At 39.2% G+C, this 12,834-nt stretch overlaps 1 protein-coding gene across 1 annotated transcript in view; it reads right to left on the bottom strand.

Moving 5' to 3' along the window:
• The window catches only part of il4i1 (interleukin 4 induced 1), a 35,335-nt gene extending 27,784 nt beyond the window's left edge, over nt 1–7,551 (bottom strand). Inside the window, exon 1 of the mRNA XM_039763909.1 lies at nt 7,469–7,551. Coding sequence (XP_039619843.1) covers nt 7,469–7,499 — 31 coding nt within the window. The 5' untranslated portion in view covers nt 7,500–7,551. The remainder of the gene's footprint in view (nt 1–7,468) is intronic.
• Nucleotides 7,552–12,834: the final 5,283 nt, after the last annotated feature.

The raw sequence follows: 12,834 nt of genomic DNA, 5'->3' as shown, positions 1-12,834 counted from the left end.
TCCACGTTTGTTACATGTGCTCAGGGTGAACCTGCTCTCATCTGTGAAAAGCACAGGGCGCCAGTGGTGGACCTGCCAATTCTGGTATTCTTTGTCAAATGCCAATCGAGCTCCATGGTGCCGGGCAGTGAGCACAGGGCCCACTAGAAAACATCAGGCCCTCGAGCCACACTCATGAAGTCTGTTTCTGAGTTTTTGATCAGAGACATTCACACCAGTGGTCTGCTGGAGGTTATTTTGTAGGGCTCTGGCAGTGCTCATCCTGTTCCTCCTTGCCCAAAGGAGCAGATACCAGTCCTGCTGATGGGTTAAAGACCTTCTACAACCCTGTCCAGCTCTCCTAGAGTAACTGCCTGTCTCCTGGAATCTCTTCCATGCCCTTGAGACTGTGCTGGGAGATGCAGAAAACCTTCTGGCAATGGCACTTACTGATGTGCCATCCTGGAGAGGTTGGACTACCTGTGCAACCTCTGTAGGGTCCAGGTATCGTCTCATGCTACCTGTAGTGACACTGACCGTAGCCAAATGGAAAACTAGTGAAAAAATAGTCAGAAAAGATGAGGAGGGAAAATGTCAGTTAAACCATTCCTGTTTTGGGGGTCGTCTCATTGTTGCCCCTCTAGTGCACCTGTTGTTAATTTCATTAACACCAAAGAAGCTTAAACTGATTAACAACCCCCTCTGCTACTTAACTGACCAGATCAATATCCCAGAAGTTTCATTGACTTGATGCTATACTCTGATTAAAAAGTGTTCCTTTAATTTTTTTGAGCAGTATATTTGTAACATAAAGAATTGTAAGAAGTATTTTACAAATGATGACAATCAAGAGACTTGGAGAATACATAAAACGTAAAAGTTTCTCATTCTCAAATCTTAGTGAATAAAGTTACAGAGTCATACTTTACAACTCTAAACAGATATTTAGGTTATAACATGTCATCACCGGATAGCCAGCAATACAGTCGACATTAAATCAGTCAGTCAAACGTTTTCCTCTGTTCTAATATGGCTACTTTATTTGATTTGATTAAAAAAAAGGTAGTTTTGTAATCTAAAGTTCTCAGTGGCTGCTTGCATTCAGCACTGCAGTCGCTTACTGTGAAGTCACTTTTGCAGCTGCTGTATTTCAGCCTCCGAAGGGACTTCAACTTGATTGCGTCTGACTGGTGTAAACATACATACAAATACATGATGATGGAAATAATCAATGTAATTTGGATTTAAAATATGTTGTCATCTTTCTAAATTATTTTTCATGGTGTGCACAATTCTGGCACACTTTGTGTGTTTCTGGTTTGTACTCTTGAAGTACACTCTTAAAAACTGAAGTGCCACAGTGGTTCATTAGACAGACGCCATGGGAGAACCATTTTTGGTTCCCAAAAGATTCACCCACATGAAGCTTCCAGAAGGAACCTTTATTTATTTAGATCTGTAACAGGCTCCATATAGTAAATAACCATGACTAGATGGTAATAGATATGTGAAATGGGTCATGATTTTAAATGGACTCTTGCCACCTGCAATCACACAGAGTAAGTTGAGTTTTTTTTGTTTTTTTAAGCTGTTACTTTTTAAGGCAGTTTTTCAAAACATAAAAAACAACCTTCAACAACCCTTCCCAGAATGATATGGTGCTTTGTCAAGCAATTGTTCAACAAGGAACCTCACAACCCAATAAAGAACCATAAAGGGCATTAAAGAATCAATATTTTTAACAGTGTAGTGTACTAGCTGATTAGATCAATTGCTCCATGTTACATCAAAGCTACAAGTGGAAATTGTTGCCATCAGTGGTGAACCAGCACATTAGTGGTTACCTAATCACCAAATTAACCAGAGAGGATTTATAGATTTTACTTTAGCAGTCGATAATGGAGTTAATTGTGTGATAATCTGTCATTTTAGTTATAAGAATGTACTGGGTATATCACAATGTTTCCAATTTTCAGCAGTACACTGTTAAACAGTGATTTACTGAAAGTAAATTGTAGTATCCTTTGGTTATAATTATCTATTTTATGAATTAATCTTTTTCAATACAGCTGCAGGATATCCGAACATTATTTACTGCAAGACTAGAAGGTGCAGTGGACGGGACACCACACCATAGCAATTCACACAAAACTCAAATTTTCTGTCGATGTGGTGTTGCCATTCAACCCAGTCAGTCAGTCAGTCATCTTTGAACCTACTTGGTCATGAACAGGGTCGCGGGGGTCTGCTGGAGCCTATCCCATCTAGCACAGAGCACAAGGCAGGAACACACCCTGGACGGGGAGCCAGTCCATCGCAGGACAGACAAACACACACACACATCAGCCCCACACTACAGACAATTTAGTAACGCCAATCCACCTAACCAAAGCGTCTTTGGACTGTGGGAGGAAACCAAAGCACCCAGAGGAAGCCCATGGTGACATGAGGAGAACATGCAAACTCAACACAGGGAGGACCCAGGAAGTGAACCCTGGTCTCCTTACTGCAAAGCAGCTGCGCTACCATAATTTTAGTGCAGGAGGAAAGTTAAGGAAAAACATGGCAAGAATCTACATTCACACGGCATAGGAAGAAGATGAATGGATGGTGAGGTCGCAATGCTCATCTGGCGCTGTCCAACATATAAGGTTTCCTCGTGTCTTGTTATCCAATAAGATTATCATTTACATTCAATGGCTGCCACTTCAATGTCGAAATCTGATTTCCAAGGTCGGGTTGGTGCAATATACACAGAAGCGTTACCAGCTAGGGACGTAATTTCACAAATTCGTGAAAAGTAGTAAAAATGCAGTTTACTTCGTTTAGCCTAATTATCAGGGTTAAATCGAAAGACTCGTTCTTTGACATGGAGGCGGGGAAGAACATGCAAAGAAAACTGTTAGGAATGCAAATTAAACTTTTTAATCTCTCACATTATATGGAGCAAAAAAAAAAAAAAAAAGAATCTCAAAAAAAAAGCCACGAGGAAACGGGGACGTCACATTTTGCGGTCAGGTAAATAAACACAAAATGCGGTAGTGCTGTTCAAATTGCATGTCATTGGAGTGGCAAAACGTTTCGGGATTCGTGACGTTGTTAAAGGTGTGTTATTTGTGGGCACGGTGGCATACACTTCTCCGTATTTTCCCAAGTGAAACTTCTCTCCTGGATTTTACCTAAGTGCGTAGGTAGCAAACTTTCGTGCTGCTCGTGGTTGCTGCGAGAAGTACTCGGCTTAGACTTGCTCTCGTCTAAACGTGTGGCGCACAAAGGACGTTTTAAGTTTCACTGCTCCTTAAATGTTTCGGCTACTGACAGACCAAGCTTTTTAAGCCTTCCTTACATAAATGCATGCTTGTGATTTTTATACGATTTATATAACCCTCTTAAAGTAGTCAGCTGTGGGTATTCACATTCATTCGTTCGTTCGTGCATTTACTAATTTTTCAAACCTTCTTTTTCCAGTACAGGGTCTCGAGGGGCCTCAGACTGTCACTCCAACTAGAGTGCGATCACGTCTGTCCTAATTTCTTCGCATGGTATCGTTTTTCACTCGCCCCGCCAACTAACTAACTAACTTCATTTAGTACATTCTTAAAAATAACGGTGCTATAACAGTTCTTCAGATTAATGCCATAGGGGAATTATTGTTTTTGGTTGCCAAAACAGCTATCCACATGAAGGTTTTAAAGAACCTTTATTTATTTAGATTTGTAACGGGTTCCGCAAATATCCATGAACAGATGATAACTGATTTGTGAAATATTAAAGGGTCCCTGATTTTAAAAGGGCTATTCCTCCATATAATAATGCAGGATAAGTTCATGGTTTTCTTGATCTGTCAAGTTTCCTTCTAGGTAGCCCTCTGGACATTAAAAATGTCTGTTTTGCCCACATATTAGGAGTTTTTTTCAAAGCTCAAAGAGCCGTCCAGAGAAAAAAAAAAGTTAATTTTAAGCAAAGGATCGATGTGGAACCACACGACCCAGTGAAATGCCTCTCAAGAACCGTTATTTTTAATAAGTGTAAAGGAAAATCGGCGAAGACAAAGAAAGTCTATACAGATACGGTAAGATGTGCAAACCCCGCTCCCCATATAAAGCCCGGCAAGAGTGTTGGGGGTCTTAAAGCACTAACCACTGCGCCGCTATGCCCATACACTTTCCTCTAAGTTAATTTCGTTCACACCCACATCGAGGTCGCAAAGATCCGCGCATGTCACACACTCGCAGAATGTCACGGTTGCCAATTTGGAGGTGACTAAAATAAATAAATAAATAAATATGAACGAAAAAAGTACCAAAAAAAGCTTGCAAAATATACACAGACAGCGTCCGTCATTTGCACAATAACTTTTTTCAAGAAGAGTAAATGTATTTTACATTTTCATTTCTATTGCTTACAAAGTGCCACCACTAAAGTGTGTGACTTACTGTCACGCTTCCTGATTTTACATACGCAAAAGTGCATTACATAGCAAAGAATGCCTTAAAAATTAAAACATGAAGATTACTTTTCATAAAAATTAGTATGCTTTATATAGGTTTATGGTACAATGGCATGCATACCGAACCACCTGACCGATTAAATTATGGATACTGCTGTCTCAAATCATATGTACAGTATGTTTGGTGGACCCTAATGTGTAGTACCTGCATTTATGACCTCGACACAACTAAGATGCTTATTTTATAGATTTCGGGTGAGTCGTAAATAGCGATCTGATCTGGACGAAAATCTTGTACCACTTTTCCTAAAAACTCACCGAGTCGCAGTTAAATCAGTCTCGCTGTCAATGAAACCATTCAAAATATATTTTTATTCAAAAGGCATCGCATGATTTTGCACTATTGTACTTTTTTGTCTTTCTCCATTTGCATGAACGCCAGCTTCATTCTTATGAGGCGAATCGATTACACCAAGTGCTCGTGAACGGAGTAGCTGCTGAAGTTTTTTCTCCAGTTTTATACAACGCTATTTTAGAAAGTATTTGTTGTGTTAACATGTTTCCAGCTTTTAGAAAGCGGATTCAACACAAACTGTGCTCTGTTTGATTGTTTTATGTTAACGTTTTACATACTGTAAGTATATTATTAATTAAGGCCTCAGCACCTCATCGTGATTTGGACCCTTTAGAATTGAATTGAACTCGAGCTTTAAGGCAACATAGAAACTAGGAATTTGTGTTGCTGTTATGCCACAGCAATAACAATACCAAAATACAATTGATAGTACAACATACAGTACGATAAATGACAATATATACAGCTTCATTAAATAATACCATACTGCACAAAAGCACAAATATTACAGTAAAATAATTATATAATCCATTAATCCTTTATAGATGAGGCCCTAAAACCGAGAAGGATGGATAGATAGATAGATAGATAGATAGATAGATAGATAGATAGATCTGGAAAGTATTCACAGCACATCACTTTTTCCACATTTTATATTCACAGCCTTTGCTCAATACTTTGTTGATGCACCTTTGGCAGCAATTACAGCCTCAAGTCTTTTTGAATATGATGCCACAAGCTTGGAACACCTACCCTTGGCCAGTTTCTTCCATTCCTCTTTGCAGCACCGCTCAAGCTCCATCAGGTTGGATGGGAAGCATTGGTGCACAGCCATTTTAAGATGTCTCCAGAGATGTTCAATCGGATTCAAGTCTGGGCTCTGGCTGGGCCACTCAAGGACATTCACAGAGTTGTCCTGAAGCCACTCCTTTGATATCTTGGCTGTGTGCTTAGGGTCATTGTGCTGCTGAAAGATGAACCACCGCCCCAGTCTGAGGTCAAGAGCGCTCTGGAGCAGGTTTTCATCCAGGATGTCTCTGTACATTGCTGCAGTCATCTTTCCCTTTATCCTGACTAGTCTCCCAGTTCCTGACGCTGAAAAACATCCCCACAGCATGATGCTGCCACCACCATGCTTCACTGTAGGGATGGTATTGGCCTGGTGATGAGCGGTGCCTGGTTTCCTCCATACGTGACGCCTGGCATTCACACCAAAGAGTTCAATCTTTGTCTCATCAGACCAGAGAATTTTGTTTCTCATGGTCGGAGAGTCCTTCAGGTGCCTTTTGGCAAACTCCAGGCGGGCTGCCATGTGCCTTTTACTAAGGAGTGGCTTCCGTCTGGCCACTCTACCATGCAGGCCTGATTGGTGGATTGCTGCAGAGATGGTTGTCCTTCTGGAAGGTTCTCCTCTCTCTACAGAGGACCTCTGGAGCTCTGACAGAGTGACCATCGGGTTCTTGGTCACCTCTCTGACTAAGGCCCTTCTTCCCCGATTGCTCAGTTTAGATGGCCGGCCAGCTCTAGGAAGAGTCCTGGTGGTTTTGAACTTCTTCCACTTATGGATGATGGAGGCCACTGTGCTCATTGGGACCTTCAAAGCAGCAGAAAGCTTCCTGTAACATTCCCCAGATTTGTGCCTCGAGACAATCTTGTATCGGAGGTCTACAGACAATTCCTTTGATTTCATGCTTGGTTTGTGCTCTGACATGAACTGTCAACTGTAGGACCTTATATAGACAGGTGTGTGCCTTTCCAAATCATGTCCAATCAACTGAATTTACCACAGGTGGACTCCAATTAAGCTGCAGAAACATCTCAAGGATGATCAGGGGAAACAAGATGCACCTGAGCTCAATTTTGAGCTTCATGGCAAAGGCTGTGAATACTTGTACAAGTACATGTGCTTTCTCAATTATTTATTTTTAATAAATTTGCAAAAATCTCAAGTAAACTTTTAACACGTTGTCATTATGGGGTGTTGTGTGTAGAATTCTGAGGAAAAAAATGAATTTAATCCATTTTTGAATAAGGCTATAACATAACAAAATGTGGAAAAAGTGATGCACTGTGAATACTTTCCGGATGCACGGTAGATAGGAAATGCACTACATAATAGACAGAGATACAGATGTGAACGGCACTGTATGATAGATAGATAGATAGATAGATATAGATAGATAGATAGATAGATAGATAGAATTTTGAACACTTAAGAATAACATAAGCTAAACTCATGATCCAAAGGAAAAGTCCTTTATTTAATGAATTCAGTATTCATTCCATCTGCATGACGTAAGCTTTAAAAAAAAAAACAGCACAAACACTAAACACAGCAAACACACTAAACACAACACATTAAAACACACAATGCGTGTTTTAATTTTTCTTTTAAAATGAGTTTCTTGTACGGTATCGACCACCCGAGAAACAGTGCGTAGCTGAAAATAGTTTACACGGAATACGAAGGAGTTATTTTATAAAACACGACTCTCGTAACGGGCATAGAAGTTAAACTTGCTGTAACGGACCGCTATATATAACATGGAAGAAATCGTGCCAGCAGTTATTGTTTTCATTTAATATGGAAATTATAAAATTGTCATAATGGGTTACAGGTGCGCACTGAATATTAAACGATTAATGTTTAGAGTCAAAAAATAGGAAAATGCTAATGTACTTACACAGCGCCGCTTTTTTCAGCATTAGGAGCATCTCTTTGTATGTTAAGCTTCACTTGTATGGTCATCGCTGAAATGCCCCTGCCTTTATATAGGGTGCGCCGCGCAGATAAGAAACTGAAACCTAAACTTTAAAATGAAGAAACCGAAACTCCCTTTAAAAGAATAAGGCAAGAATGAGTGATGCCGAGGAAAGGCATACATAAATGAAAGAATAATAGAGTGTGGGTGGAGAATCTTTGATTTTACGTGTAAGTAACGGGCGCTTGGAATTTACACATGTGTACCTTGCGGTGCACACAACAGAGTCAAATGTTAACAGAGATCATCTTAAATACAAAACTACGTTATAACGAAGATGATAAGATAAAGCGGTCATTCCCAGGATCTATTAACTGCCTTCTCCAATGAATCCGGAAGATTCGGTCTGTCCTCATTCAAGTCTGGTTAATTTTCAGCCCCTTTACCCAGCAAGTTTCTTCCAACATGCTAGTTGTTCTCTTCAGGTCTCCCGATATGGAGTTAGAGCATCACTCTGATTTCACACAAACTGATGGGGAAAAGTTGTAGCACAAACATTCAACAGAAAGCTTCAATTGATTACTCCGGAAAGCACTCACATTTTTACCGCAGCACCAGTAGAATGGAGTGGCTTATATATCATTAGACAGTTTTTTAGCCATAACAGGAAGGACCAGAATGCTTAAAGAAGGTACAGATCAAAGTTAAACATCAAAGATGTTTATTGTGTTTTAATGTAAAACTTTCCTTAACTATCTGTGAAGTAACTATTTTTTAAATTAATATATGTGATAATTCAGATATTGCACGCACAATCATACAGGACTAATTCTTATCTTTGTTTAGTGAGAAAATATTCAAGCAACACATTTTTAGAGAAATTTAGCATTTTCTGCTTACTTCTTCCCCTAAGGTCTAGTATCTCCTATAAGGTGCTATTTTATTTAAACATAATAATATATTCTCTTTTTCCAGCTATCTGTACATTTTCCTCATTGGGAAATACGAAGTATGAGCCAGTCAATGGACATCAGCCTAGAACAATAGCCTTCAACAGGACGTTAGACTACTGAAGGGCACATTCACAGGATACCAGTATGCATTTAAAAGGTAGCATAATGTCTTTGGATTTTGGAAGGAGTCTTATAGAAAACCATCTAAGAATTTCCCTTGAAGATGGTCTCGTTACGGCACCATGCTGGCCTGCACGTAAACAAAAAATAAATAAAATTGCTGACAAGAAGAAAAGTCATGGATTACATCATTGTTGCACAATCTGTAACCAAAAGGCTGAATATGAGAGGCATGTGCTTTTGGTTTAATCATCCATACACCAACAACAACAAAAAGGAATATTTGAAATGCCAGACTGGAGATTAACAGTTAGATACAATTAATAAAACTTAGTAAGACAGCAGTGCTAAATTTTTTGGGATTCAATATTCTATTTGTATAGAATTACATTACATTATAAAAGTAAAACAAAGCAACAACAATAAATAACAATAGCACTAAGATAAGCCAGTGTTCAAACCATCAATATAACTGGTTCAGACAGTGATCTGCCACGTTTCAATTTTATATATTGGATAGAAATAAAAGATCATGAAAATTCATGAGGGGAAACAAACCCTGGTCTTTGATTTTTTATCACGGGTGTTGGTAAAACCCTGATCTCTCATGGCAGCCAGTGGTTAAGGCTTTGGCTTCAAACCTTGAGGTCACTTCACCCGCATGTGCTCCAATTGGGAAAATAAAAGAAATGTAACCAATTATATCTCAAATGTTGTAAGTCACTTTCGATAAAAGCCAGAACCAATTCGGGCAGAACTCAGCACAAGTCAGGAAACAGCCCTGGACAGGTAACTAGTCCACCTCACCGTCCACTCAAGCAATTAAAGTAACCTGCACATCTTTGGGAATGTGGGAGGAAGACCAGAAAGTATCTAAAGAAACACCCACACAGATACACAAAGAGAACCTGCATTGTCCACAATTATCAGGCATGGGATTCACACCAAGAATGCTGGATCTTAGAGGTTAGCACACCCCAGTGCCACTTAAAACTGCTTGGAAAATGGATGGACAGATATACACAGTGGCTTCAGAAAGTATTCAGACTCCTCTACTTTCTCCATACTTTATAGTGTTGTAAATTACATTTTAAATTAATACATTTGCCATTTTTGCCCATCAATCAACACTCAATAGCCCACAATGACAAAGTAAAAATATTTTTAGAAAGTTTAATGATTTACTAAAAATCAAAAACTGCAGTTTTCTCACTCATGTAAGTATTCAGACCCTTACAGCTTTGAGCCTTCTTGTTGAGTCTCTACAAGCTATGCACACTTGAATTTGGTCAGTTTATCCCATTCTTCCTGGTAAATCTTCTCAAGCGCCATTAGACTGGATGGGAAATATCTGGAAACTGTCATCTTCAGGTCTCTCCACAAATGTTCTATGGAGTTTAAGCCTGGGCTTTGGCTGGAACACTCAAGGATAGTCACTTGGTCTGAAGCCACTCCATTATTGTCTTGGCTGTAAGCTTTGGGGAATTAAGGTGTTGAAAGGTGAATCGTTACCCCAGTCTGAGGGTGTGTGAACTCTGGAGCAGGTTTTCTTCAAAAACTTCTCTGTATTTGGTTGCATTCATCTGAATTCTTACCATTCTCCCAGTCCCTGCTTAGGAGATGCACCCCATAATATGATGCTGCAACCCAAATGGAATATTATTAGGCAGGTGATGAACAGTGCCAGTTCTTTGCTAAACATAGTGCTCAGAGGTCTGCACAAAGAGTTCAATTTTTGTTTCAACAGACCAGAGAATCTTTTTCCTCATGCTTTTGGGGTCCATCAAACACAATTTGACAAAATACAAGTGGGCATTTATATGTCTTTTACTCAAATGTTGCTTCTGTCTGTACCATAAATGCCTTTCTGGCAGAAATGTCCATCGCAGCATATGGCTTCTGTAGCTCTGTTAGAATGATCATTGGGTTCTTGGTCTCTTCTCTTTATGTCTGGGTATTCAGTTTGGCCAGACGGAAAATTCTAGAAAGAATCCTGATGGATCCATACTTCTTCCATTTCGTAGATGATGAGGCGAATGTGCTCCTGGGAACACACAAAGCTTTAGACATGGTTTTACACCCTTGCCCTGGTCTATGTCACACCATAATGTTATCATGGATGTCTACATAGAGTTCCTTGGAAATCATCAGTCGTGAGAACTAATATCCACAAGAGCGTGCCATTTTGTCCAATCAGTTAAATTTTCCACAGATGGACTCTAATGAACTTCTAAACACATCAATGATAATTAAATTAAAGAGGATGCACCTGACCACAATAATGAGAGATTTCAATTTTTGATTTTTAATACATTTTCAAACCTTTCTAAAACATGTTTTCACTTTGTCATTATGAGTTATTGAGTGCAGATTGGTGGGTAAAATGGCAAATGTATCCATTTAAAATAAAATTTACAAGGGAAGAGCTCTGAATACTTTTTGGAGCCACTGTATTTGCCATCAGCCATAAACAGGATGTGTGAAGCATAAAGGTAAAGTGCAAGTGGGTCTGTGAAAAAGTTGGATTCATTGTGCCCTAAACCCCGACAAGATATTTAGAGGGCCATAGGTATGGTGCCAGTAAGAAGTATTCAACCCCTTGGAAGGTTTTGCATTTTATTGTTTTACGACATTGAATCACAGCGATTTAATTTGGCTTTTTTTGATACCGATCAGTAGAAAAAAGTCTTTAATGTCAAAGTGAAACCATAACTCTGTGATTTAAATTAGTTACAAATAGATGGAAATCCAGGAAGAAAACCTAATGCAAGAAACCTGCACTTTTGGAGAAGATTTATTTTCTAGCAAGACAATGAATGGAATGGCTTTGAAACAACAACGTTAATGTGCTGGAATGTCCGGGTCAGAGTTCAAGATATTCAAGTTGGGAATTTGGCTGGACTTGAAAAGAGCTGTTCAGTCACAATCCTCATGCAACCTGACAGAGCTTGAGCAGTGTTACAAAGAAGAATGATGAAGAATGGCAATGGCAAAGCTGATAGAGATCTGTTCACACAGACTCAAGACTGTCATGGCTGCCAAAGGTGCATCTACTAAATTATGATCTGCTGGGGGTGAATACTTATGCAATCGGTACTTTTCTGTTTTATATTTATGTCATTTTTAACCTGTTAAATCCAGACCAGGGTTACAGATGGGTTGCAGCCTATCCAAGCTTGCATAGAGCGCAAGGCAGGAACAAACCCTGAACAGGGCCCCAGCCCTTCACAGGTCAAATACCCATGTAAGTGACACAGACTAGGGCCAAATTAGTGTCACATATTCACCTAACCTGCATGTCTGTGGACAGTGGGAAGAAACCCAGGCAGATACGTCGAGAACATGCAAACTCTATGCAGGGATGACAGTCCTGGTCTCATTACTGTGCGGCAGCAGCATGACTAATGTGCCACCATGCCGCCTGTTATACCTTTGTAATTAACTTACATCACTTTGCTGAGATCCGTTTTCATTTTGACATTACAGAGTGTTCTTCTGTTTGTCTTTGTCAAAAAACAAATTAAATTAACTGTGATCAAATCTTGTTTAATACCAAAATGTAAACATTTCCAAGGAGGTGACCACTTTTTATAGGCATTGTTATGCTTTTGTTAAAGGCAGCAATATTAAAGTTACATATGCTGATTAATTAAGTAGGGTCATTTTGGACAGAAGGACTTTTCTCTTTGTTATGTGAAGTATTAAATTAAACTGCGACTTGCAGAAAAAAAAAATCTGAATTAGAACAAGACATTCATTTGCACAACAATTCACTGCCCATACTGTTTCTGTTTATGCTTCTTGTTTCCTAATGCTGTTTACAAATTCTGTCCTAAATTTACATACCTGTATTAAAGTTTTCTTCTTTTCTTTTGTTTGTAACACTTTTACGTTATTTTGAAATCCCCAGTGGTCTCAATGGCTTGTACCATATTGACAGTCCAAAGCCATATTACAATCCTATACCATATTCCTTTTAATGCCCAGGAAGGTTCCCAAGGTTTCATTGTTGTGTATCTTTAATATCCAACAATCATCATTATTGACATAGGTCTTATTCGCAAGAACACTCACTTCCGGTATAAACTCAGGCTCATGGCTACTACTTTGTGCAAAATCAAGAAGAGGTGCGTCTCTGGAAGCATGTTCTGCAAGTTAAAATCACTTTTGCCAGGCTTATCATCAGTTATCTGTCACTCGCAGTTATCCAGACTTTTGAAATGCTGCCTTCTTATTAAAAAAGGAAGTTCTAAAAAAAGGACAATGCACAATGTC

The sequence above is a fragment of the Polypterus senegalus genome, chromosome 9 (assembly GCF_016835505.1).
Source record: "Polypterus senegalus isolate Bchr_013 chromosome 9, ASM1683550v1, whole genome shotgun sequence".
NCBI classification, from domain to species: Eukaryota; Metazoa; Chordata; class Cladistia; order Polypteriformes; family Polypteridae; genus Polypterus; species Polypterus senegalus.
This window is presented reverse-complemented; position numbering and strand designations above follow the sequence as displayed.